Source organism: Varroa jacobsoni, unplaced genomic scaffold, assembly GCF_002532875.2.
Source record: "Varroa jacobsoni isolate VJ856 unplaced genomic scaffold, vjacob_1.0 scaffold_287, whole genome shotgun sequence".
NCBI classification, from domain to species: domain Eukaryota; kingdom Metazoa; phylum Arthropoda; class Arachnida; order Mesostigmata; family Varroidae; genus Varroa; species Varroa jacobsoni.
In genome coordinates this window covers 274,303-301,729 of record NW_019213189.1, presented here as the reverse complement: position 1 = coordinate 301,729, position 27,427 = coordinate 274,303, and the positions used below count along the sequence as shown (strand labels likewise).

The 27,427-nt window shown below is 38.7% G+C and overlaps 2 protein-coding genes across 11 annotated transcripts; one reads left to right on the top strand and one right to left on the bottom strand.

Moving 5' to 3' along the window:
• Positions 1-737: 737 nt before the first annotated feature.
• LOC111259024 (lutropin-choriogonadotropic hormone receptor-like) lies at positions 738-26,016 on the bottom strand. Of its 10 annotated transcripts, none has more exons than XM_086967695.1 (7): positions 25,761-26,016; positions 23,517-23,595; positions 8,740-8,874; positions 5,233-5,427; positions 4,535-4,774; positions 4,104-4,419; positions 738-3,930 (listed from the first exon to the last, which is right to left on the bottom strand). In XM_086967695.1, the coding sequence occupies exons 5-6, from the start codon at positions 4,656-4,658 to the stop codon at positions 4,280-4,282; spliced, it is 264 nt and encodes an 87-aa protein (XP_086823821.1). In that variant the 5' UTR covers positions 4,659-4,774; positions 5,233-5,427; positions 8,740-8,874; positions 23,517-23,595; positions 25,761-26,016; the 3' UTR covers positions 738-3,930; positions 4,104-4,279. The 10 variants fall into 10 exon arrangements, with proteins under 10 accessions (XP_086823821.1, XP_086823827.1, XP_086823828.1 ...); XM_086967701.1 differs by lacking the exons at positions 23,517-23,595; positions 25,761-26,016 and adding an exon at positions 9,139-10,362 and having other exon boundaries at positions 738-3,753; positions 3,844-3,944; XM_086967702.1 differs by lacking the exons at positions 23,517-23,595; positions 25,761-26,016 and adding an exon at positions 9,139-10,362 and having other exon boundaries at positions 738-3,753; positions 3,839-3,930.
• Positions 21,190-23,020, top strand: MCTS1 (malignant T-cell-amplified sequence 1 homolog). The gene is made up of 3 exons (XM_022830685.2): positions 21,190-21,632; positions 22,115-22,241; positions 22,484-23,020. The coding sequence occupies exons 1-3, from the start codon at positions 21,339-21,341 to the stop codon at positions 22,615-22,617; spliced, it is 555 nt and encodes a 184-aa protein (XP_022686420.1). The 5' UTR covers positions 21,190-21,338; the 3' UTR covers positions 22,618-23,020.
• Positions 26,017-27,427: the final 1,411 nt, after the last annotated feature.

The window sequence follows — 27,427 nt, the reverse complement described above, 5'->3', positions numbered from 1 at the left end:
AGCTGCATGTGACAGCAGGACCCCAATCGTCTACAACGGAGAACCATTATTCGAGCATCTCGTTTCCTACGAATTTGCTTAAGTGAAACGTTTTATATGAGAAGAAAATAGATTACAAAACCAATGTACTAAGAAAAGGACATACGCACGTAACCAGATCGCTGGTACGCTAGATAAGTAAGAGGATCTGGAAAAATTACTCAAAATCATTAAAGCTCGTCTGACTGTGCATCGAAGTGCTTGCCAGTTTCGTAGACGTTACGATCAATAGCAGTTACCGGTATACAGCAGTAAGCACAACCTTGGTAAAAGAAACAACTGATCTTTTCTCAAAAAAGCAGTCAGTGGACGATATAAGATAAAAATAATAATAACTGGTCACGGGAAAAAAGCGCACCAAATGTTCTCTGTAGATATCATGCACCTCTTTTAACATATCCACAGACGAAAAGGTTCGATACGACCGACTATCAAGTAAGAGTAAGAACATTATTTCTATAATAGATTCTAACTAACATTTCTGTGCACGATGCACGATGTGTATTATTAGTACTGCAATCTTCTATGCTTATGTTAATAAAAACGTACTTGTCGGTGTGACTAGACGGTCGAACTAGAAAGTCTTAAGATTTGACTATATTATAGTTATTTTAGTTCACGTGTCTAGCATTGTAGGCTGATGCGATCTGTCAAACTCTATGTGTGCGAAGCATGCCTAACACCAAAAACAGCGCTCATATTTTCCAATTACTGCCATTTTCATCGTTTCATTACAATTACTGAATTCCACTTGACAAACATTCACTCTTATCCTGCTTTGTATAACGCGTCTTTGTGGGACCTTCGCTCTGTCATTTCCTCATAGTCACACCGTCAATTGTTACAGCAGTTCCAATTCATGTACAATCTTCGTGTCATATCTGCCATTGTAGTATATCACGTATATACAAAACTATACAAATTAGCTCCGCAAAACCCGCACTCTCTAATGTACCCTCTGTGAACGAATACATCATGGCTCTCCAATGTTTCCCGAGTCACAACTGTGTCCTTGCTTTAGAGATTTTCTAAACGCTGAAGCAAAAAGCATAGCACCAGATCCCTAGCAAGATTATCGCCTGCGCTCAAAGACATTTCTCTATGTGACACTGTCACTGTTTGTCAGGGGGTAGTACTTCTACTTTTTGCTATTTAGGATAGATGAGCGCTCAGCATTTATGTGGAGAGGGGGGCCGGAGTGCCTGTAGGGCATTATATTGGTGTGTTCGTACAACAAAGGGAACTAGTTAGGGGTCGACGTTCGTTCATTAGCAACGTGTTTATGTTGAGCATGATTGCGAGCTTTCTTCGAAGCTTAACTCGCTTTAAGTGGAAGAGAGCTCCGTGTAGCGTCAACAGAGCGTCGTTCTATGGAATACTTTCTTTTTCGACAACAGGACCAGCTGTGACTTCTTCGCGCTTTCAGATCCATCGCAATCTAAATAGCCGTTCGAACTGAAACAGCAAAGACAGTTCAATAACTGATTAATACGATATTTTTATATTTCTTAAATCACTTTAGGCGGAAAGCTACACTTTGTGCAGTTCTCCACTGTACTCAGTTTTTTTTTTCTTTACTATTAATTCACGTTAATACACAGCGCTATAGTCTATTAGTTTATATTTGCCTGAAGTGTAATAAAGCTCTGTGTACTTAGTGCGCTCGTAAAAATATATCTAATCAAGCGGTACTGGTGCTCAGGTAATATCTGCTGCTTCATACGAACAGCTTCAAATACAGAAATGATGTCGTTTATATATACAGGTATACATTCAGTCTAGTCCAAATTATGCACGAGGTTATAGCGATGAAGCTACTCTAAATGGTCCTGTTAAAGGTTATTCACGTCGGGTCATTGGACGTTTAGCCCTATCGGGTGTGTTACGGTATTTCTCAAGAAACGTTTAACCCAATCCATGGCGATCTTCGTATAGAAAGTGAATGCGGAACAATAGTATCCTTTGACTAGCATCATTTCCCTTAGATCACTACACTTCATCGGTGCAGGATTTGTTTGTTTATTATTTTTTCATTTTCGAAGTTTCTCCTAAGCAGACGCAAATTCATCAAGAAGCTGCCCTGAAGTCAGCGGTGAAGTTGTCTTGCAACTGCTAGCAATCACACTGAGCGATAGTTAAACTTGCACTTCACCACAATAGCCATGACAGTTTTGTCTCATAGTGATGCATTTGCTCTACATACATTCTTGCGGCTCATCACTTCTGTTTATCGGACATTGATCAATAGGCGTCTTCATAATATGCTTTCCACATTTGCACGCATGACTTTTTCCTGCCGTGAAATAACGCTTTCGAGATGACATCCACTCACCAATAAGGCTTCAATAGGATTACAATAAGGCTGCATCATTTGCACTTTTCCATCCATTGTTCTCATTATAGCCTAAACACAACTGCTAACAATGCTGCCGTAGGCGATCCAATAGCATATCACTACTCATACGTGCGGCCATTTTTGTCACCATACAGATTTTGGTCAGCCATCGAGGAAAATAGCTTTCACGATACCTAAAAACAGCCCATCATCGCGGATAGGTGGAAAATTCATGCTAAAATTAATCGATTCATGTCGTTGGTCGAAATTTTAGCTGAAGAGTCCAAGTCTGATCAGGAAACCTAATATAGTTTATTTCCTTTAGGGTTAAGAGTCAGTCGCGAGCCTTCGTGTTTCCTCGTTAACTTTAATCTGCACACAACTATTAAACTTTTGTTCGCTGCTGTTTGAGAAAACGTTTACCCATCACACACATTTTTCTTCATGCATCCATACAAGCTTGTGATATGTCTACCTCAAATTAACACGTGAGGTTTCACCTTCGATAGCTAAACATCTATATACAGATTATGTGTGCTGCTAACCACTGTTATCAATTTATACTTAGTTATGTTAATTCTAAGTAGTACTGATTTTAGTAAATCGGCGGTGATTGATAAGTGGACACCTTAAGCATGGTACCCAACAATTTTACTACCGTCGTTATGAGCATGAGCTCCGAGACAGCTTCCAGATATGGTACTCAACAGCCTACATCATGTTACGACTGTATCAGGAACCATAGCTAACCTTTACTAGTATTCATTCTCTCTATGGCTATGTTCACAAACTAGCTAGGTTCGTTACAAGAAATAACCATTTTCTGCTAAGTACAACCCTCCGTGATAATAACGCTATCATAGAAGAAAAGCAACTTTTTCAAAAAAGTAACCTAGTAGATTCACTGAAATAATCGTGCATTCTTTTATTCCTAAATATGTGTATCACAGAAATACTGCATCTTTATCGATGGCGGTATCGATGATGAATTGGGATTGTGCGATCCTACGAATCCACTATGCTAATGCTGAGGTAAGATCAAATCGGATGGCGGTTGACGGCGTTGTCTGCGTTTGTTATGGCCGTTCTTACGGCCACTTCCGCTACTAGTTTTGACCCTATTACCTGCATTAGCGGCACCCTGCATATTCTATGAAAATCTTTGCCTCGTTCACCAGGCGACTTCGAGTAGATGCCGAACTTTTCTCGCGACTCCTCAGGCCGCTCCCGCTCGTTTGCAACCCGGTTCTGCTTCCGTTGGGCACGAAACTAAATTGTCGTGACGCCGTCGTACTGCTCCACGATGCGGGGGAGGCATCGCCCCCGATACCACAAGCTCCTCCGGAACAACAGTGCGTACCTAGAGGTGGGTTGAACCACTGGGGCAAGTGAATTGTTCATTTTAATTTGAATACGTTTGCGAGAGAAATAATACAAGATATACGAAATTCGGGTGAAAACAACCTCACCGACTCGGTGCTCGTTCCTCGTTGTAGAATTACCAGCGCTGCTGCCTGAGCTCGCTTACCCGAAACGGATCAGGCGTCTGATGTGACCTGCATTAAGACACCTGTAGTATCATTCAGTCTCATTTATTATTGTCGCAGCTATAACAGATTCGCTATTGAACTGTAATTTCTCTTCAAACCCATAAGATACAAACAGGCTTACGAAAACTCTAAATAAAGGTGTGCAAACGAAAACACCATCATGCAGAAACGAGGGTTACCTGGTGCTACGTGCGGGTTCTGGCCAAGCCCTGACGAGGCGTCCTTATACATGGATGCACGTTGGGTATAAAGTCCATAACGCGCCAGTAAAATAACCAAATCACGGTGATACTGAAGTGTCAGGACCACGTAAAGAAACGGATTCGTTCATGAATTGAGCGGATAGAAAAAAAACTTATAAGATCTTGGAGTTAGTCATATCAGTGAAGGGACATCGGGCCACTGTTGTGAGTCCAAAAAAGGCGACTGGTGCCCAACACGCGAAATCCGCAAATAAAAGCAGAGCCATTCTTTTCGCTACCGTTGTGTCCTGGTCTGTAATAGAAACAAACGCAGATAGCAAAATTAACAACAATAACTCGAGCCCATGTTAACTGGTATTAAAACGATATATCTAAGTAATATTAAATTTGAATAACATATGGCATACCGTTGTAGTAATTAGCCATTTGCTGTCTAGCTATGCTGATGTACATTCTCGTGTAACAGGCACAGATCAGGACAAAGGCCAATCCATTAATGCTGAGAAGTGGCCCCAGGCAAGCCAAATCCATAAGGTCCACAATAGAGGTAATAGCGCACGACAAAACAGATTAACGTGGTCTTGTTACTGATATATATAATACTTCACTTTGTCTGCTCCTGACCCTCGGCGCAGTCCACCTTGAAACTAAGGTATCGTGAATAAATATAATAAATACAGAGGCCCAGGTTATTTACCGTTGCCGAATACAATAAGGCCACATTATGAAATGGTGCACTCGAATATATAAAAACGAACATTTCCAGGACGAAGTATGAACGTGTTCAGTCGAATGCTAAGGTATGAAATTACACTGATGTTCCTAAGGTATCAATAGGAGACGTATATAACTATAAGGTACAGGCTTGATCGTAAATAGGAAATGCCGTTTCCTTGTACTAATTGTTGCATTAGCGCCTTAACGAGGTAATTCAACACAATGGGTCTTCAGTCGATAAAATCTGGAAAATAAATAACATGATCCTCAACCGTTATCTGTGTATAACAAAATTTACACGTAGAGAAAAGGTTTTATTGCATAATATATAATAATTGAAGCTTCTGTTCGAATGTAATATCGGGATACTTTTCCCAGTGGCACTTACTCGAATGATAGTTTAGTAATATAGTCCCAAATCAGCCTTGTGTATCTTCATTAACGGCTACCCAACTTTGCAGGCGATAACTGCCCGCAGTTCTCGCCGTCGGTCAGTATTCAACTCTTCTCACCGACGTCGTCGAAAATTCATCCGACGTCCTTGCATCCGCACGCAACATTTATCGGGGTAAACTCATCTAACCTTGTCGTCAAAATCAACCCGATCACAAAGCCTGCAGGTTAGGTACTTGTTTTAACAACTATGTCTGTCTTCCTGATGATAATTATACTAGCTGTACATCACAAGCGAACTTACATATGGCGAATAGCGATTAGCTCTAAGGGCGTCTAGATCTAAGGGTGGGAAGCATCTCAATGGCTGATTGAAGCAGTCGCTGATCCATAACAAAATTCTATTGTATTAACAATCCCATTTACGCTAATACCTAGAAAGGATTATGCAGACATCTTACCTAAGTTTGTGTTATACTAGAAATAGAAGGCAAAAAGCCAGTAAATATGCCTTCTAGATGACCACTTGGTTTCTAGTACTTTAGCTTACTTCTATATACTTAGAGTAACGCGAGTGGCGTTTCTGCTTTTTAACTAACAGCGAGCAGACTAATTTTACATATGTCATGTAGATCTATTTTACAAAGTGGCGAAAAATGATAACTGTCAACATTATGCTTAATAATGATGTCATTAAGCAATAGCCGAAGATAGAACGATATGCGCATGGGAAAAGTTCATGTACTTCAAACCCATCTGAAAACGCTTTTCGTGCTGAGTTCACTCACTTCACTTATTACAGTCATGATAGCAAAGCCGTTGAGAAGCTGGCAAACCAACGTAACCGTAGGATCTTCGCAATTCAGTACGAAGAAACGTTTTCCCTGCGATGAGGATAATTCGATTTACCTAATGAAGGTTAGACGTCGCAAAAAAATATCGCGGCCTATCTTGTTAATGTCTCAAATTAAATGTATTGTATATAGCAGGAAAGAGACAGCTATAGTACTCCGCTTTGATCCCGAAAAACGACAGAGCCTTATGACCTGTTGAATAGATCAAAACGCGGAAGAACGTTCCTGCATAAACTTTTGATTGTTTTTAGAGATGGTTAAACTCGTTTCGAGCCGATTCTTTTCGCGGGAAATACGACACGAATGAATCTGATATTATTTCTAATTGAAACAACGGAATCGAAACAGGCAGACTTCTGGGACCCTCTCAGAGATTTTCTTAACCACTTTATGAGTTACGCCGGAGTAACGTCTGGCGTAATTTTTTAATTATAGATCAGTACGAAACCTAAAATTAATGCCGTTCATTTCTGAGAATGGACAGTTCGAATTACGCCTGAGTTATATAAGACACACCTGTGGACATAGATCATTTATTGAATTATTGAAATGGTTGTTAAGGTAGGCGGCACTTAAGATAGAAATTGAGATTCTTACGTACAAATAAATACATTTTAAAGAGGCACTATACAGTATCATGACTCCTCTCTAAAAATTATCTAGAAATGTATTGCGAAAAACTAAGCTCACAAAAGAAGATCACGAAAATTTGCTTTATAATACTCAGGTACATTCGCTTACTCGTGCCTGTATCTACTAGTATTTTGATGCGCTCAAAGACGGGAGTTTGACAGGCCAGAACTCTTTACTATCAGCGAGACCTTTGGCTGAAAAGATTCAGCACGGAATCGTTTATCCCCCATGGACAATCAGGTAATTTCGCATTACTCAGTTCTCCTTACAAAGTCACTCTGTGTATGGAGAAAACATTACGAGGGACCGCGGCCCCTTAAAGACTTTATAAATTTTAATTTAGACCTAAATCCTGAAGAGCAAAGCCTTAGGACAATCGGAGCGGAACATTTCCAATAGACGTTTGCCTTCCATTGCGTAGCAAAAGAAATACCCTTGGGCAGATTAAGTCAGCATTAGCGGTGTTGTTGCACAATCCATGCCCCACTCGAGGCAAACAGTTCACAATTAAAAAAATTGCTTTATAACGACCGGTCAAAGAGTTTATTATGTGGTCTGCGTCGAAAAATTGCTACGTAAGGTCTAAACTACTCATCTAGCTAACTTGAAGTATGGCTAAAGTCTGCAACTTCTGTTGACAACTTCGACGGAAACAATAGACGGCGAGCGGCTTATAAGGTCAAGATGGCGGCTTGATGGTCTTAGGAAAGCGATCCAGAACAGGAAAGCAGATCAAAAATCACTAGTAGTATATTGTAAATCGTAACCTAGACATTCTATGCTACAAGACAAGATAATGATGTTCTGCAAGGCACAACGTAAGAATTCTTTAAGAGCCGACAGTCGCAGAAACTAGCATAATAGTTCGTTGACAGGAGAACGGAAGGACCTGAGATTAAAAAAAAAAAGCGCAAGAGTAACTTTAGTCACTCTGGGGTCAAGTAAAGGTGGCCTTACCAGTATTGGCACCTACTCACCAAAGGACTTAAAAAAGCAAAAGCCCTCTCCCAGTTCTTTCAACGTTGTTGAGGATCGCTCTCTATTGAAACTTTCCTAGGCCATAACGCGACGGCGTAGTAGAGCATCTGTATGCAAAGACATCGAGCAAAGAGTTTCGTTCTGCGGCAACGCCCAAAGCGGATCTAAGATTTTGTTGACAAGCAGCCCAGCCAATGCATAAGCGCATTTCTTTTGACTTTTATTTCGATAGGAAACTGGGTTTTCGTTGTCGCAAAAATATTGCATCTCTTCAGCGTTTTACTATGAAGAAATGAAGTGGAAGCGTATGTATATATATATATATATATATATATATGTTCCATCTTCAAACAACTCATGGCATGTGTGCATTCGTTGCAGTGAAGATAGTCCCAAACTTTTTTATTGATCTTTATTTAACCAGTTCAGCTAGAGTGTGGTTTTGGGCAGCGTAGGTGACGCACTTGTCTGAATCTTAATTCCTACGTGAGAGAGCCAATAACAACATTACTCATATTCTAAGCTTACCATTCGCGTGCCAAACAGGTGTAAATAATTGATAGTTGTTGCCACATCATATAGAAAGTAATATATATTTATATGTAATCTGTATTATGTTATAGTATCATCCGGAGTTGTCACGACAACCGATGTCAGGCGGTATTGGTTTTCACACATGCCATTAGTTTTGCTAATGTAGCAGTCGAGCGGATAATGCAGTATCCTTTCCCGTATTGGGAATGCTTGCGACATTCAATTGTATAGTGTTTCTACATATTGACAAAGTATTCGGGAAAGCTGTGCCTCTAAAATGAAAAAAAAAATCAGATGTTAGTGTTTTATTTTGAATCTACATTTACACATCTATCGTGTTCAATTAAAGCTAATCCTTCAGCCATTCAGGTGCCGATTTCGATACGAGGACACCCATCTGACACATTTTTCACAACAAACATTAAGCAAAATTAAAAACAATTGTCAGTAACAAGATGGCGCGACAACCTTATGATTTATTCGTAATGGGTTCGAGAACTTACCGTGAGCTCATTAGGACAACCATGACCGCTAAGTTGCCGACGACGGCTGGCAGAATCACAAACCATACTCCCACTCACAAAGAACGTATACCCATTACATATTCGCACGGGTTGAACGCGTCAGGGGATGGCGAGCTGCAAACGATATAAAGTGCAATTTACACAAATGGCATTATCTCCTTAGCATGAAGCCGGAGCTAACTTAGAAATAAGTGGTGCTATCAATAAAAAATGTTTGGAAATTTTCTGTGTAACGTATTTGAAAGACACTCGCTTTTCGAGTATCGCTTGATGCACTGGTAATAGTAAAGCGTTATTAGCGGATTAAAAAAGGAACATTTTGGAGATCACTAGCTAGTGGTTTACATGACCGTCGGGAATGACACCTCTAACACGTACAAAATGTTTAAAATCTTCCTCTTGCTGCTGCTGGCGCTGCTCTTCTTGTAACAGGCCTCAATGTTTGTCCTATACGCATAACAAGGTCGACCAAAGCCGTCAGTCCGTTGACGGACAGGTACGAACGTAGCTATTGAGTCGTTAGATTATAAGCCTAACGTACTCAATAATTTTACTTCTATTATGCACTGACTGGTCCTTTTGAGATACTTAGTGAGGAAGAGTCCACTAATACTATGTCAGACATTGTATAGGAACAGGCCCCTTTCTAAAGAAAAACCTATTAAAAAGCGATCTCAGAAATCAGGAATTTTTGTGGTTTTTATTTAGCCCATATGTCATTTTGAAATGGGTAGATACGTTGCGCTATTGACTCTCGTCACAAAACGGTGCAACTATTTTTATCGTTGTAAAGACGTCCTTCAATCGATACAACAAGGTGCGAACGAAAACCGTTGTCATACAAATAGCATTTAAAAAGGGAAGTTATCCTTCACCTCCGCATCAAATATAAGACGCTGTTTTCAGTATTATAATCATTTTTTTATATTCCTTCTGTTGGTACGCCTGTCGCTATTATAAGTTAAATATTCACATGATTATTGCCCTTCAAAAGATTTGTTTAAGTTCGACTGCGACAAGCATTTGTACGTACAACGCTTAATTTTCTAAGGAAGAGCAAACGTGTTATTACTTGAACTGACGGTAACGACTCGGCTGAATAATCAATTTTTTTTATAAAGGGAATTAGTTAACGTCTAAATGGTTTCTCTGTGACACTCTAAAAGTTGCTATTAGAGCTGTGAACACATCCTTTGCAAAGTGTGGAAATTTCGGTGGATACGAATCCGAATCGAAGAAGTTAAGTTAAACTTTTTAAGCACCGAGTTATTGTGCTACTAGTGTTACTATTATTGTTATTAAGCAGTAACGAACGCAATGACAGCGGCAGAAGTTCGGTGCGCAACCTGGCAAAAAAATCTTCGAGAAAAACGGGGGCTCAAAATAGAGCGAAACGTCCCGAAAAGGAAATTGCAACAACTAGGTGGCGCGCAAGAGCAATTTCGACCGGCTCAGACAGTGACGTCTGCGTTAGAACGGTATGAAGGCTGTAATGGATAGCAGCACATTGCCGATAGCCAGAATAAGCGCAAACTTGATGAAAAATAGTCGCAAGCGGCGAAAGTTTATCAGGAGAGGCCACAGTCGTGCAAAATCAGAATGGAAGCCAGACAGTAATCGAACGTTAAGTTGGTAAACTGGATGTGCTACTGCGTAGTCACTTAGCGAGGAACAATTTCGAAATTCTAATCAAAACACAAGTCTCTAGCCAAGTGGAGTCTGCATCAGTGAAGTGACGAGATTCTTGACGAAGTTCATAAAAAACTGAGAGTATCGCGTTAGAGCCCCTAAACACTTATGGCAGTATAGTTTAATACAAACATTATTGTAAACACCTACAATAGTGTACCAGCATAGTATAAAACACTACAGGTAGATTAAAGGTCCACTTGTTAGTCAAATTTGTTCAGTGGCTTATACTACGAATCACACAACCATACACACATACAAATAAACATCCATGATGACTTCTTACAAAGAAAAAATCTTGTCAAGTGTGATGTAGATATGGGAAATATTTTCTAGGTGCAATATAAGTTACCTTTTCTGAAGCAGTCGGAAACATCTGGCTTTTCACTTTCCTTATCAAGTTTTATTAGAGCTCAAAAAAAGGAACCACCGTTTTTTATAAACGTTGGCGCGACTCTGCCACAAGAACAGACGGTTTGCGACTTCCGAGCGAGTTCGCCGGACAATATTGCCATGTGATGTCATGCCTGAAAGAGGTCCTTCGAATGGTTATCTCTCCTTTTAACATCACGACCAGATGAGGATTGCAGTTAATCTATGTCGAACAGAATTAGACCTGCCGCAGGTGAAAACACCAATGCAGCCAAGTGCGGGCGAGCGTCCGTCAGAGGACACACGAGACCTGCCCTAAGAAGCGCTAAGGAGCACTCTACAGAAAAATAAATACACAGGAGCGTGTGAGAAGTTTACTCTCGATAATAACCTTGCTAAACAGGCAACCGTAGCTAAAAAGAATATTTTCTTTAAGCTATCGGAGATTGTTGCGCTTCATCACATGCGGACCTGCTTACTGAAAAGCTCATCCTGTAGGCAATAAATGACCTTCAAATAAAACAAATATATTCGTAAGCTATCCTAGAATGATAACGTGTTGCAACATCCGGTTAACTAAATAATTATTTTTATTGTGCGATTGCACCTCAATCCGTGAACCCTGATATTTCATAGGGCAATCGATATTAAGTGTACTTTCCAATGGACAACAGCCTTGGAGTTGATGTTACGTCTTATACGTGTTAAAGGTTTTTTTGTTTCGAAACAAAATTGCTTTATTCTTGACGACACCCGCTAATAGTAATTACCATTAGCTCCTTAATGCTGTATATATCCGGCAGCCTGCCAAGGTAAATGGAGGATAAGGACCAGTTCGTTCTGAAAGTCGATAAATAAGCATTCTGTCAGGACTGTACTTGCCAACAATGTCGATACGTCAGGTTGAAACAGACTCCTAAAACGGATATACCGAAACTTTAAATTTCGGCCAGCTAAGCAGGCAGACGATGGACCTAATATCACTATAATAGTATCTATATTAAATTCTCTCTATGAGTTGTGGTCTATGGCTTTGGCCAGACTACAGAACATTCTTTCTTTAAGATAATTCTGCATTACGCTACGATAACACCCCCGTGCCACTGTGGAGTTGATATGTACCTGGGTCTGCAATTAGAACTCTGCTATATCATCTGATTTCTCGCTAATCTGTCCATCTCGTCGTAGCAATGCATGCGAGTCGGAAGGACCACAAGCCTGGGACGTGCCCAGGATTACCGAGGGCTTAGAGTGCGCTTCTTGGCTTCTATAGTATATCCTCTTCGTGATATCAGTAATCACGGATCTATATAAATCGACCATAAAATCGATGTATATAAAACCAGTATACTGGACGCTGGGGGACGTCTAACATCGATTCACAAGAATGGGGCTGATCATATTGACCAAAGCTTCACCACCATTCGCGCATAGTCTGTAGGTATGCGTGGACAAGCGAGGCCACCTCATTATAGACACCAGAGGTCAGAGGACCATATTGGCGAAGGTGAGTGGTCCTAAGAATGATAACAAAATGGATTGGAAGATCAAGTTGAAATTATTTCACTGACTGAAGGACCCATACCCCAAAGATCTCGCATAATAAACCATTATGAGCTTATGATGGTAAGTAAGCGACGCAGAAATTGGCCGAATTAGAAAGCAGTCTCGAGATGAGATTTCCGCTTGTGCGGAACGTTTACTGTATGTGTGAGCAAACTAAAGTCTTATAGCAATGCAGAAAGTCTCTTGTGTGGCCTCTTCGATAGAAAAATCGCCAGTCTCATTCGATTAACGTAACGTGCGTGTTAACACAAGAACAGACGATCCAGACAAGCCGTGGGCGTTAGGAAAAACGCCAAATTCAAAATTTTTTTTTAATGTACTACATGCTTCAGGTTAGCACTAGCGCTGAATAGAAAAGCTGCGTTAATAAGTCATTATCATAGCTTTTATTACTAAAAGGAAACAATAGAACTGCTTGTATGGCCGAGATTGGCTTAAGGGACGGGGCTAGCGATAGCCACGGCCTAAATTCAGGTACTCAATCAGCTAGGTTTGATTTAGTCGCCGCGGCGACCATGTGTGGTCACGATTTTACTTTGACTAGGACAAAATATAAACAGTGCATCATTTTCGAAGTATTTAAGGTTCAAATGTATATAAGATGCCTTAAGTTGATGTAAATGTTTCGCATGTCCCTATTCGTACGAATGTGTCGACTTCAAAAGTGACACGATACAACCTACGCCTTGTGCCGTGACCGGAGCGTTTCAAGCTTAGCATTCAGCTTAATTTATCAGCTATTCTTAAATTACGCTGAAGTGCCTTGCGAAACGGCCTTCATACTGCCATCATTTTACAGCGGTAGCATGGTTTAAAAATCGTATATATATAATACATGAGTAACTGCGGCACTAAATATTATAAATTAATTCAGAATATATATAAGCGGATCGTACTATAAATCTTAATAGCTACTCGCTGGGCGTAGGAGTAGACCAGACGCAATCTAATTGGAGTTGGCGATTTTTTACTTTTTAAAATAGTTTTGAGTAGTAAAGCGTGGTACGGGCACTGCTTAGGTTATCATATCTTAATGTGCTCAGAATATATTGGAAACATTGGAGATATCGCAGAGCAACCAGCTGAAATGGCTGTGCTTCTATTTTTAGCTCTGGGCTATATAAAAATCAGATCGGAGTTCAATAGCTTTATCGTCGAGATAGAGCTGCGCTAGTTTTGTGTTATTATACCAGATACATACAAATTGAACTCAATTTCGGAGGACAACTATCCACTTGCCGACCGTACCTACTGCTAACTATTGACTAAAGACATTTTAGCTGAATGGGCATTTTTTGGCTTTAATCGGTTGAAGCATAAAAGATGTTGCCATAAATAATTTCAATGTGCTAGCCTAACCATGGCTTCAGGAATAAGCTCTAGTTTCTATTCCAATTTTCTAAAGAATAGGGACATATGCTTTCCGGTCCGACTCTCATTCTGAATGTAATATGGGCTTAGCCTGCGATGCGAACGTTTATCTGATTTTTAGCGATATCAAAGAAAAGTGTGCGGTTGAAAACTCGAAATGTGCTAGGGACCGGAAAACGTTCGTAAGTATCGACATGGATTGTATGTAAAACGTGCATACTGTGCGAAATGCTAACCAGTTATAGCGGCTTTAATTCAATGTAGATCATCAGAAACTCTATTCATAAAATAAGGTCTGATCACAAATACGCTGCTCACTGTGAATGTGTAGCTCATTGTTTTGCCCCGAATGTAATACGTGGAAAGCGTACGTATCAGGGACACGGCTGAAGTCATCAAAGTTGTCACCTATATATTTTCAAAGGTCTTCTATTCTCGCTAGAATAAAATATCACTTTATAATATGTTTAAATGCACGGGGCAGCATTGAGGATGAGCGCATTGCAACGTCTGCCCATACGGAGACTTACTAATGCCACTCCAAAAACGTGGTATATACGTATAGGTTTTCGTCGTCTTTTCTCAAACGAGCACGCTAGTTATAAATCTTTGATTTGTTTTCCAATAAAAAAATAAATGGCAACTCTGAACAAAAAATCAACAGCCTGACATTTTGCAAATCTTAGTTTAGATCCCAGCATGCGCAAAAGGTAAACAAATGTCATTCTCTATATTTCGATAAACCACTTTATGAGCAAATATCATCTGATCGGCAGCGGGGTTTACTTTGTTCAATGTCTGTCTGATGTATGGAACAAAGATGCCCGTCTATGGCCCCGCATAAGCGAGCTTCTAATGGCTGCTTTAACAGCAGGCATACAAGTGTCCTCCGCATCCATCGGTGAGACAAAAAGCGCAAAACTAATAGGTCGGAAACGCGTTTGCAGTTCAATTCTTGGTCATTGACAAATCCCGAACAGAAAGCGAGTCAATATTTCCGCAGGCAGCTGCTCAGCGTAGTTGGAGACATGAGGTGAAGCTCATATCCGTTGAAGCAGTCTTCGTTGACGACTACTCCCCGAAACATTACATCGTGACATAGCGCAGTGCTATAACTGACAGAATATGTCTCTTGAAACAGCTTATATTTAATGCAGCATACTTATTGCATTATTTGCTATATCGGAACCTCTGAAAGCTTTTCAGCAGTCGAGCCAACAGTTCTCCCTAGACGGGAAAATCGTCAACATATCAGTATGGAAAATAAATCATTTAAAAAAGAAAGGCCAATCAGACTCCTACGAGAAGATACTGCTAATGGTAAAAATTCTTATTAGCACCTAACATCACCCCCTGCAAAGTGTAGAAAAAACACATGAGGAATTCAAAAATAAGTAAATACGGACAAAAATTCCCATATAGGAGTTTAGGTTAGAATTTTTATTGCATAATAACGTGGTCGATTATTTTATATCTTATGCAATATTTCGAAACTATGCGGAAATTAATGAGCAAGCTACGATATCCGGTCCGAAACGCCCGAGGTCTTCTTTGTGGTTCGGGAACAGCCGCGATAAGTGAAGGAAGTTCTACTTTTTAGCGAAGTTCAGATTGAACACCAGGACGCAAGTAGTTCTTTTATCCGTGACTTACTTAAGCGATTTCATTCGTCTTGCATTGTCATAGGAGAAGACCTAGAGAGCGTTCTACAAATAAAAACATTATTCTATCCTTTTTTAGGGATTTCTTTAACCTAGTAAACGTGTTAATTTTATGGTTATCTTTATCGGAATGGGGAATATGCGTTTTGGCGGAGTGTACAGTATAATTAACCTACAACTCTTTTTTACAGTAGCCAAGGTGAATGTACGAACACGAGTTTGCTGCCTTTTTACGATTTTAGTTTACTGTCAAACAGAATTTGCTTAGATAAAGCTTAAAAAATAGTACTGTTTATTATCTTGACAATTAGCAGCATAAGTGAAAGGTACCTTAGTGCCGTTGATATCGTGAAGACCAAACTCAGCTTGCCAGCCCCCTGCGTTCGAGCTGGATTTTGCTGAAGACAGGACCAACAGAGAAGATGAAATGCTTTTTTATGTTGAATAGCTTGTGTGCGAATTGCTTCAGAATACGGCAAGCGAGTTGCTTCGGTACGAAAACAATAGGCCCCATAACGATTTTTAATGACTTACGCTTCAGCGTTCCAGGCTCCCGAGATGCGTACGCATGCATCCGAGACGCATTACTGCTCTCAGTACGGAATCCCAGATAATTTTCCGTTAGTATAATGGATTGCAGTTATGATGAAGTTCACCTATATAGCCAATTGCAGTAGTTGAACGTCAAAAACAATGTATTCCGCTTCGAATAGAAAATAGGTTTTTCTCAGGCTGTGTCCAGACATTGATCCAGGCCTTCGGGTGACAGTTCCATGCGCCCCCTAGTTAACGTTGGTTTGATTTACTCGTCTTTTAAATGTTTCCACAAACGTAGTCAGAATCCTGATAACATTATCGTTAAAGATGTAAATGTAAGTATGACAATTTCGGACAGCGTAATCAATTGGCTGCAATTGTGATGATAAATTAGAGTTACAATATGACAGACATTTTTGCAGCGGCAGCCGAAGAGCAGAAAACTTGTTAGGCAAAATTGAAGTGAAACGCGCTTCAGATGCTAGTTTGTTGATCAGAGATAACGTTATCATATGTTATATAGATGTTCCCCCCGAGTGAATTTGTGGGGTTGTGTTAGGCAGTATCATAAAAACAGCTGATATTCGTCGATAAATATTTGCAGTTTTCCTAATTATGCGATGCTGTTGAACTTTCATAGAACATCGGGTTCTGTAGAGCACTTGTCTGTGTGCCGGGGCCAGCCGTCTGAAGCAGTTGCTTTCAACGGGAGAATGGGCCGTAAAGCTCGAACTATTCATTTGGAATGGACGCAACTAGAGCCTAGCGAAAGAGTTCGTAGGTTATCGGTTGTTAGAACAGGTAATGTGGCCAATTTAAGGAAATAAATATAGATCAAAATATAAATAAGAAACTGATTTTTTATGACTGAAGCGAGATGGATTCAAACTTATATGACCCTCTTCGTAAATGAATTGTGTCAGATTTTTTTAGTATAAAAGAACGGCCCAGTTAGTAATTATCTCAACAAACAGAACAACAAATAATTTCATTAGAAGCGATAATACTACCAACAATTATTAATGTTAGTTTAATGGTTATTAGTTTAAATTATGATAACTATATAACCTATAAATTACTTGAAAAGAATCCCAAACCACACAGGTATAATAAACGATAGTCGTGCAATACACATGAGTCGTTAGCAATTAATCTAGCTGATTAATCTGTCCTTATAGAAGGACACAGCCTTAACCAAACCGCATTTCAGGTTTCATTTGAAAACACAGATGCAGTAGAGAGTATGTGTATGTGCTATAGCAAAAACTTCCTCAGGAAAAGCTTAGGACATTTCTTTCCACGTGTACTTCAAGTTTAGCTTCGCGTATAATTGCGACTCCGAAGCTTAGATGTTCATTTTAATACACATGGAATATCGTTAATTTGGTAAAAATCGGAATTTGCTTTAATCCTGAAGCTAAATTGGTGCTTCTTTAAGCCGTCCCCTACCATAATGATATTTAGCCGATCTGAACGAGCTGAGCTGATCTGTTATTGGTAAAAAGGTCAACGTTGAAGTAGACCTTTTGGAAGTTTTGTAGAAATCAACATAATGGTATAGGTTCGCCAACAGTCTACACTGGAGTAAAGTGTTTTGTGATTGACAAATCGGTTTGAGTAGATTTCTGACTAGAACTGGCTTAATATGGTACAGACGACAACAAACACATAAAATAGGTAGAAACATGCGCTTATTGAGCGTACGCCGCTAATCGTATAACGCGTTTGCCATATCATGAGCAATGTCATGAACTCGTTCGTACCCCAATTTTGATTCCAGTCCTGTGAAAGTTATGCTATAGAAACAAGTAAAATCATCCTAATCAGCACAAATCCCATATCTAAAACAACGAACTTCTATGGATGATGCTTTTTATTTGCCATCAACTAGACCAATTAACAAAACGGTATCTACCGAACGGAAGACTAATAAAGTGCGCACATCTCGAAGCGCAAGATCCTCAATATTTTCAAGGCCTTCTTATGTTCGATAGGTTGCTGGAAATTCCTAAGGGTAGAGTTGATTGGCATTAGAATATGCCCTTCAGGCCATACGATCATGTTGTGTCTTAGCCACCCATTTGCCAGCGTACGTTGAATCAAAATCCACGATACCTAATGTAAACGTTTTTTTTTTGTGAGTTGTGTATTACCTATGTTGTGCGTGAATAAATCTGGTGATTGTCTCGCCTTATAGCACAACTTAAATTACTACGTTAGAAAATTTTACTTCATAGCTGTAATTATTAGAATAGAAAAATCGGCTCAATGCTAGAAAGTAAAGAAAACCTTTTTCTTTCTACAATAGGAAAATATATAGGGTTGTCAAAAAGTTGTCAAAAAAGTACAAAATTGAATATTTCAAAACAGAATTAAATATGCGATGACATTTTTTGGCAACAGCATAATTCCCTTACTGTAGAATTTCTACAGCTTCTACAGCTGGGCGAAAAATTGTGACAAGTAATCCTTGCATCCCTTCATTGAAGAAGTTAACAGTAAACAAAACAGAAGATGAAGTAGATAGATAGATAGTTTGAGTCTCTCAGTCCTCACCAAATTGTCATTTGGCGTTGTCATGCTAAGGGATGACACCATTTCTACTCACTATGTCTCATTGTAATCACTCGCTGACAGTAAAGGTCTGAAACGATCGTTTTTGCCAGCCGGCAGCAATTCACAATGCACGATTCCGTTCCGGTCCCACTAAATACGTAGCATCACTTTGTTTCGCGTCAAGTTGGCCAAGTCGCGCCACAAAGTGTGAAGCTCAACGTCCTTTATTTGCATATTGTTGTTTATTATTTATGACGCACCGTTATTCAAATGGATAGACATCATTGCGTTTCTATAAAACTACACAGGTGGAAATATAATCAATTAAATTGCTCCGCGTAAATTTATACGGCACCCAAATATTAGGCTTTTTTTTTTCTTTTCTAGCCGACTTTTCTTAGATCGTTCAAGTTGGTGTAAGACGTGCTTATCCTGCTCAACTTTCCCAATCATTTCATCAAACTACCGTTAGAGGACACTTGCACATTGAAATTTTCAGATCGAAAACGACAGAATCGTTCTCGATCAGTCTGTTAGAATATGTTTTTGTGAATCAGGGCAGCATCTGTACCTTTATGTCGTAATACAACTATAAAATATAACAATTCTTACTAAATTTTCTTCCTCTGTCTTATGGCCGAATAAAGGCGTTCCAGCGATGTTAGCGCATCTACCACTGCCAAATCTTAGCTTTAAGACGTCACCGACCGCCGATTCGATGCGACGCATATTATCTGAGATATAGGATTTTAAAACTATCTGTCTGAGAACTGGTTAATATTCTTTCAGCAGCCCAATATATATAATGCGGTCCCAAACAAAGAGATTTACAGTAGAGAGAGTATATGAAACGGATCCAATCAGAGCAACTGAATCGCCAAAGTAACGTCAATTATTATATATATCACATGGAGCCGACGGGTGTAGCATGACAACTACGCCGAAGCTCAACTCTAATCTTAAGCGAGCAAATTTGAAAAAGATACAACAGGATAAGGATACGCAGAGTCCAGCGCACGTCTATGTACATACAATTCAGTCCAGGCGCAAAAATCAAATCAAATCAAAAAGTTTATCAACCTGCGTACTCATAACCGCTAATGTAGGTGGATTCGTGGTGCGATTGGGTAGCACAGAAAGGTCAAATGGTGATGGGAGACTGTTGAGCTCCGAACTATTCAAATTTGAACAATATATGGTAAAGAGGTCATATAAAAGTTATATGAAAACAGTATCTCTCCGTTGGCGGGCTATACACGTTATAATGAGGTACATCCAAAATACCCCCTAATTATGCCGAATTTCGTTTCAAGCACTGTTTGTTACATTTAAAATATAATAGTTTTTATCAACTACTATTGAAAATATTCAATATGATCTTGTAGACTAGAACATAAGGATTAGAAGCAAGGTTATAAAAACAAAAATTGTCCTAAGAGCAGGGTCCACGTTGTACTGCACTCCTGTTGGTCCACAATTAGCCAATTGAAGTACTGCGGAAATACCCTGCTAATCATGTGCAACTAAGTGCGTCAAAAACTAATACATCCTGTACGCTGGGGTTGTTTATGTTTTTAAGAACGAATAAGCAAACACAGACTGCGAGGTAGAAATATTAGTTTTAAAAGGGCGAAGTTCTCCCATATAAATGATCACTTTGCCAAATGCGCCCTCAAATACTATTAAACTCGAGAAATGCTTCATAGTATGTAAAAGATTACTTCTGCGTTTTACATTTGCATAATGTTTTTGTCCGCATAATGGATTACGACATATTACCATTTTGTTACCTTGATCGGCCTGGATTTGGTACTTGAATTAAATTATAAAATCTGTTACGGTGCCAGTACGTTTATTAAGAAGATCAACGAACTTTATTGGACCTGGACCAACGAGGCATTTAGCGGTAATAGGCGGCCGTTTTGTGAAATTTCAGTCTACAAAAAACAACTATAGATATTTAAAATCTGACGTGATCTCTATGCCTTGATCTGTGGTTCGTTTCATAGAATACTCTCTCTATCCTGTCTTAAAATATCATTAGGGCGGATCCACAATACATCATAGTAGCCAGCGCATGGTAAAAGTAACAGAAGATATCACTCATTATCTAGAAGATATGTTGAATATAAGATTGCTCCATATCGTGTTTTTGAGTTACAGAATTGCTCTCGTAATTGCATCGGATATGGAGTAGCACAATTTAATAAAGTGCGAGTTAGACATCACCACAAAACTAAGTGGAACATTTTAAGAATTAGATATTGGCGTGCCAAAAACCAAAGCAGCATATACTACCTACGTATTACAAAGCGATAGGTCATAAGGCTTTATATGTTGAAGACAGACATACACCATCTATGACTAATTAGCCGCTTTTGGAAACAAATAGCATGTTTATTTATCAAACTTTTCTTTAGCTCACGGTATACAGTACTGGAATTATGCACAAGTTTCTTTTTGACGATTTGAAAAAGTGTTTGGTATATGTGTATATTAGAAATATTAAGATAAAATAGAGCTGGATTGGCGGGCTTTTGTGCGCTGTGTCGCCTCATGGCTTCACAGACAGAAATCACAGTCGCCATCCAGCAGCTAGCCACGATGGTCACAGCGCGGCAGGCTAGCCAACAACAACCATTCATTCATAAAGAGAACCCTCAGCGATAATCGTCGTCTGCTAGGCGCCGACCAACAAAACGTTTCGTGTAGTGCTAGTGAGTAATAGTGAGGGAAAGGAAGTTCGTGCATGCATGAGGAGGAGACACAATAGGTGAGGAGCTCAACAGAGCGCAGGTACTTCGACTACTAAACGAAGACAACAAAATGTTCAAAAAGTTTACTGACAAAGAAAATGTGTCGGGAGTTGTTCAGCTGAAAAGTTCGGTACAGAAGGCAATTCGCACAAAGATCTGTGAGCAGTTTCCGCTCCTGAGTGACCAAGTTCGTGACGAAGTATTATCAAAAAAAGACCAACTTCGAATCGCCAAATGTCATGAGCATATCGAAATTCTTATAAATGGGCAAGGCGAACCGTTGTTTTTCCGCCAACGCGAAGGACCGTATTTTCCGGCGCTGCGCTTGTTGCACAAGTATCCCTTCATATGCCCCTGGCTGCAGGTAAATTCATCGTCACACAAATCCCAACAAGTATCTGTGAAACAAAATCATTAATAATATAGCGAAGTGTGGCCCATCTATATGCATGTGAATTTCACGTGTATCATAAATAAATTGTGGCCTTTAAAATCAACTATAGCGGACTCTACTGATTGTGAAGCGAAACGTGCAGCTGCCTGATTCGCCGTACAAGCGAAGAGCTTAACGTCATCATGAAATTGCTCTGAGATTGGTTTATGCTACTGCGAATGTAATAGTATTTAATTGCTATGGGCTTTTCAAATTGCTTTTGTTTTCCGCTTGCGAAGTTTTTTTTATTAAAATTTTATTATTTAATAATGATATTTTTGTTTCAGTTACGTTCGTTGACGGTTTCCAAATGACAGCTAGATTAGTTCTAAACTGCATTCTTGACTCAACAACTCTCAGAATTTGATTGATGTTATGTATGGTTATTCAATGGCTATACATCAAATTTTCAGGTGGATAAAGGAGCGATTAAGTTCGTGTTATCTGGTGCAAATATTATGTGTCCAGGCCTCACATCTCCGGGTGCTAAAATGACTCCTGATCTCGACAAAGATACTGTTGTGGCCGTGATGGCAGAAGGTGAGTTTTCCGATTTGTGAGCGGACTCGGCTGTATCTCTTATTTTGACTTAGTTATCTGTGGTGCATTGCTATCTTTACTTGACCCAAGGTTAGGCTTAGGTAGCTTATCGTAATAAAATATACGAATATTTTATTACGATAAGCTTTTTGAAGATAAACGACGAATGTTTAACATAAAATAGAGTGTGGGTAGGGCAAATTCAAAACAACCAGCCAAAATAAAAATTTCGATCTATACAGGTAAGGAGCACGCTTTGGCAGTGGGCCTTACATCATTATCGGTGGCAGATATCGCAGCTAAAAACAAAGGCATCGGAGTAGAAAATATGCACTACCTCAATGACGGCCTTTGGCAAATGAAACCTGTCAAGTAAAGAATCATTTGCCAAATTGAGTGAGTGTTATTTCCGGGAAATCGAAACACCGAAGGCGGTCTAGGACAGCAGATCGAATAGGAGGGGGGTCAACATACATAAAAGGAACTGGGCCCTGTACGCGTTACAAAGTTTTACACAGTATCCTTTCTGAAGTATGGGTGGCTGAAATGAAGGAAAAAGACCCAAGTCTCTTTTTCTCGGTGGCTGCTGTTGTAACAGAACCGTAGTTTCCAGTACTGGAAGCAGGATAGCATGCTGATAGGAGAGAATAAATTACAATCCCAAGAGCAAGTCATAACTGAGTACATGTGTGCATGATTTGCTAAGACTGATGTACAATGCACAAGCAAAAATGCTAATGATTATAATAAATTACTGTTATTTAAAAATAACGAGAAAAGCTGTTTTGTCAATAATAAGATTACATTAATTTTTGAAGGTCAGGACGAAAAAGGTCTTCCATAAATACAGTCATCATGATGTGCCCGTATTTATAATTACAAGGTAGTATTAACCCAATATTATTTTGGAAACAACCTTCGTGCTTAAAATAGGCAACGAAAGATTAATATGCATGTGATTTGAGGATATACGCTTTAAAGCGCATTGCCTGAAGGTAAGGAAATGCTAATTATTAGTCACTAAGAATTGTAATTCCAAGTTGAATTTTTACCTGTATAGAACGTATCGATTTTCTAAGTTTTCTCTGCTAAAATGAACACCCATCGCCGTAGCAAGTATTCTGAATATGCTAAAAAATAACAACGGGTGCTAGAACTTGGTGGTCTGTAATAATTCTACCTTTAGCCTATAAAATACATTAATTTATTTGTAATACATTTATGTAAGATATTATAGGAGTACTAAAGGAAACCCTTCTATATGATAGGTAATACCTGCAGAGCGGTGATATTTGGAAGCCCCGTAAATCCATTTTCTTCAATTTGCTGAAGTCTCTTGTTGTTCCGAATGGATCTGAAATGTTGTATTTGAACAATGCAAGGTCAAAGTTTGGAGTTGCTACATAGTTCAAAAACTTCAATTATCCAATTCAGGTTTATAAGCTCGATAATAAAACGTTCTTTAAATGTTATTTTCCAAATTAGCTCCAAATAAGTACTCGTAGTTACAAGTAAGCTGTCATAGATGAGTTAAAGGCCCAATTTTCGATCTTCTCAATGTGGTTGTGGTTCACCATTCTGAAATTTTATAGTTATGACGAACACATATCTTAAGAGATATTTCTTAATAAGAGCTGTGAAATGTACAATGGCATATATATATATATATATATATATATATATATATATATATATATGCCATTTTGTTTTAGATAAAGGGGGTTTTAGATAAACGAAATGTTAATCTTTATAGATCCAAGATAACTATACATTAGTTACATGCAGTCGAATCATATAGACAGTCATTGACGGCAATTTCTGCTGCCGAGACTAAATCGTACCCATTATAATACAGGATGAGTCAAAATCTGTTCTACAGTTAATTTCTTACAGGTGAGCCGGAAACTGACCCTTAAAAGTGCATCTTAAGATATGAACGATTTTTGCTAGCTCAAATAAACTTTGACCGAGTATTTTTTTATTTCAAACTTAAACTTGCCTGCTTAATCAAGATTCAGCTTTATGTTAATTCTCAAATTTGGTCAAGTCCACTGCGTCCGTTTGAAAGTGTTCTTTGTCGATCCAATAATATGGGTGTCGGCGCATTACTTAGGTTGGAGCCGGTTGACTACTGAGCATATCTAGGAATATGTGTTTGCTGACAATGTAAGCATTTTAGTTTGTAAACGCCCTAAATGAAGTTCTACTTTTATTTATTTATAAGTATTACGTACGTTCACGTTTATATTAAGTACTTGAATGATATCGAAAATATCGAAATTACGTAACGTGTTAAAGCGTATTTTTAATTTGTAATTTCCGAACAATTTCTCGTTCAGTCAAACAACTAAATTAATAATGATCTATTATATAAGATTATGTTCGTATTTATTCAGTAAAATATATATCTTTAACATTAAATTGTGACTTTTTTGCTTGTCCTTTATAATTATACTTTATTGTATGGATCCTTTCCTATAGGAGTTTTCCTTTGTTTTTCGTTTTTGTCAATTTACCGCTTACTGTGCACATCGTTTCGACTTAAAGAAAGCCTTACTGAATGGTACTTAATTAAATTCTACTTCTAGGTTTTCAAAATTGATTTTAAGTGGTAGTAGATAGGTAGGCTGTTCTGAATGGCTAACTGACTAATGTATTAGTCAAGTCACACCAAAATAACCTTTTGTCCGAGAGAACCATTCCAGTACAAAACTATATTTCACCTTATGTATATTTTATGCCACTACCAGCAGCGTTACTAGTATTAAGCACATCGTATCACTGAGTCATTGCCAAGCCAATGTAATTTATTATAAATACTAATCCATTCTGGTATCTAAGGTCGATATACATAAAACCTTTTTTTGAATCAAGTAACTTTCAGTTTAAAAAATTAACGAAGGAACCCACGTTTCATAATAGTAATAATATCTGGACAATTTGAAAAGACAAAGTGTTACTCGTCCTTTCTGTTTTGGCAACCCTTAAGGACGATACGACTCGCAAAAAGTCCACTAAACGTTCACTCATTCGTCTGATTGCGGAGATTTACGATTAGTGCTCCATACGTAATGCTTTGCTCCATTCCTTATCGAATCGATGCCTAATATACCTGGATTGTGCACGTTTAGCTATCACTATACAACCCGTATAAAAATCATCGTATAAAATAGGACGCTGTCGGTGGTCGTTCACCACGATGTCCCGTAAATTTTATGGCAATAGGTAAATTTAGCTATGAGTGTATTTTATATATAATAAAATCCTTAAGACACATCAAAGCATGTTTAAAAACATCTGTAATCAGGTCGTTTTCGGAACACCATTTGGTACACTGACGACGGTATTTTGCCTCACTGTGCTGTTCGGAAATGCTTACTTGTCGTGCGTAGAGTACATGTAATCGCCGTTAAATGGTATCGATCCAGGCGCTTTATTTATTTTCAGCAAGAATGACCACCTTTATATTTACTCGTGCATTCAGGCGCAAAGTATGTATGATATATTCATAAATCTCACCTTTCGATGATATGAAGTGGTTCGCTCTGCCTTCTTCCGTGCAACGCTCGAACGCTCGAAGTTCTGTATTAAAAAGTGATGCGTAATATACTGTATTTGATACCACAAAAATATAATCTTACCTCCATATAAACTTCAAGGCTTTAGCAGGTGTTCAATAATTCAATTTAATTGACAACTAACAATACGCGTTTTTTCTCTGCCTAATAAATAGTATTTCAAACGTAATCCTTGTCACAAAAACTTGGTAGAACCAAGTTAGGAGTGTATATAAAGAAATAATACTATTTGTGATACAGAGTTTATTTTTGGTATATTTCTAATGCGTCTAAAACTTTAAATTATATCGGCATAAAAAGATTTTTTGGATGAGAGCCAGAAGGTTTTGAATGAAGTCAGACACTTCTACCTGTTCTTTTTGAGTGTTTAATTAAAGTAGAGGTATGATATTGCTGCGGCGTCGTCTCTGATTAGAGAACTCAAAATGTTTGTAACATGACAGACTAGTCTGAGCAACACAGATATGGACAAAGTATGAATAATTCTCAGTGGAATATTTCATGATCTGCTGTTACATAAACTGTAGCAATGTTTGCTTGAGTTTACACGACATAGTGTGAATACTGGGTGGCCAAAAAAATATTGATAATTTTTCAGTTGGGTTTTATATATCCCATGTATTATACCCATGTACGTTTCGGGTAAGTGTCATTTGAATTCTAAAATTTAGCAGTTGTAGATACGTTACAATCGTTGGAATGCCTTTATTCATGCCTAAGATAGAGTGCGTTGAAGGTAAATGAAGTTTCTGCAAAAATTCGCTTTGTAACTATATTACGATAAAGGGACAAACGCTGCTTAGGCCCGTAAAAACATTTGTGCTGTTCATGGTTAGGAAGAAGTGGCCCAAAGGCAAGTCTGTCTTTTTGGTTCTGGAAATTTCAACGTGAAAGTGTAGTGGTGAAGCAACTATGAAAAAGGTTGGTAAATTTTAACTTACGAAAGTTACGCACGAAACACACGTGGGTAACCATGCCATCGGCAAGAAACTAAACATCAATTGTCAAATAGTTTTAAATTATTTGAAGAAAGCTTGCTACAAAAGAACTTGAAGTTTGGGTACCATACGAATTGACGTGAAAAAAATTACTTGGTCATATTTGTATTTTGGTAACTATACGGAAACGCAACGAAATCGAGCTATTTCCTGTGGATAACATGTACAAAAAAAAAGAAAGGTTGTATAATCTGTGATAAAACCTGAACTGGTGTCGAAGGACGCAATGCTATATGTTTGGTGGGATTGTAAAAAAATCGCGCAATATGGGCTGCTGCCGCGTGGTAAAACAATTGACTCGGATCTCTACTGTCAGCAGCTAGCAGGATTACAACAAGACATTGAGAAAGATCGAAAAAATTGGATCGGAAATTTTAATGGATCCGTTGTATAGCCCGAATCTTGCGACATCAGACTATCATTTAATAGTATTAATTTGCTTCCAATGAAGCAATGCAAAAATCAGTTGGTACAATTTTTCGCTTGAAAACTACAAAAGATCTGCAGTGATGTGATGAATTGCCTTACCAAAAATATAGCGGGTCATCAACAAAAATGGCGCATATTTATATTAGAAATATTGTTTTAAAAATGAAAAAAAAAAACAACT

Coding starts and splice junctions, on each gene's coding strand:
- LOC111259024 (XM_086967695.1), bottom strand. CDS start 4,658: ATGGATTTGGCTTGCCTGGGGCCACTTCTCAGCATTAATGGATTGGCC. Junction 4,420..4,534: donor AATGGCTAATTACTACAACG/GTATGCCATATG, acceptor TTTCTATTACAG/ACCAGGACACAACGGTAGCG.
- MCTS1 (XM_022830685.2), top strand. CDS start 21,339: ATGTTCAAAAAGTTTACTGACAAAGAAAATGTGTCGGGAGTTGTTCAG. Junction 21,633..22,114: donor TCATATGCCCCTGGCTGCAG/GTAAATTCATCG, acceptor TCAAATTTTCAG/GTGGATAAAGGAGCGATTAA. Junction 22,242..22,483: donor TGTGGCCGTGATGGCAGAAG/GTGAGTTTTCCG, acceptor CGATCTATACAG/GTAAGGAGCACGCTTTGGCA.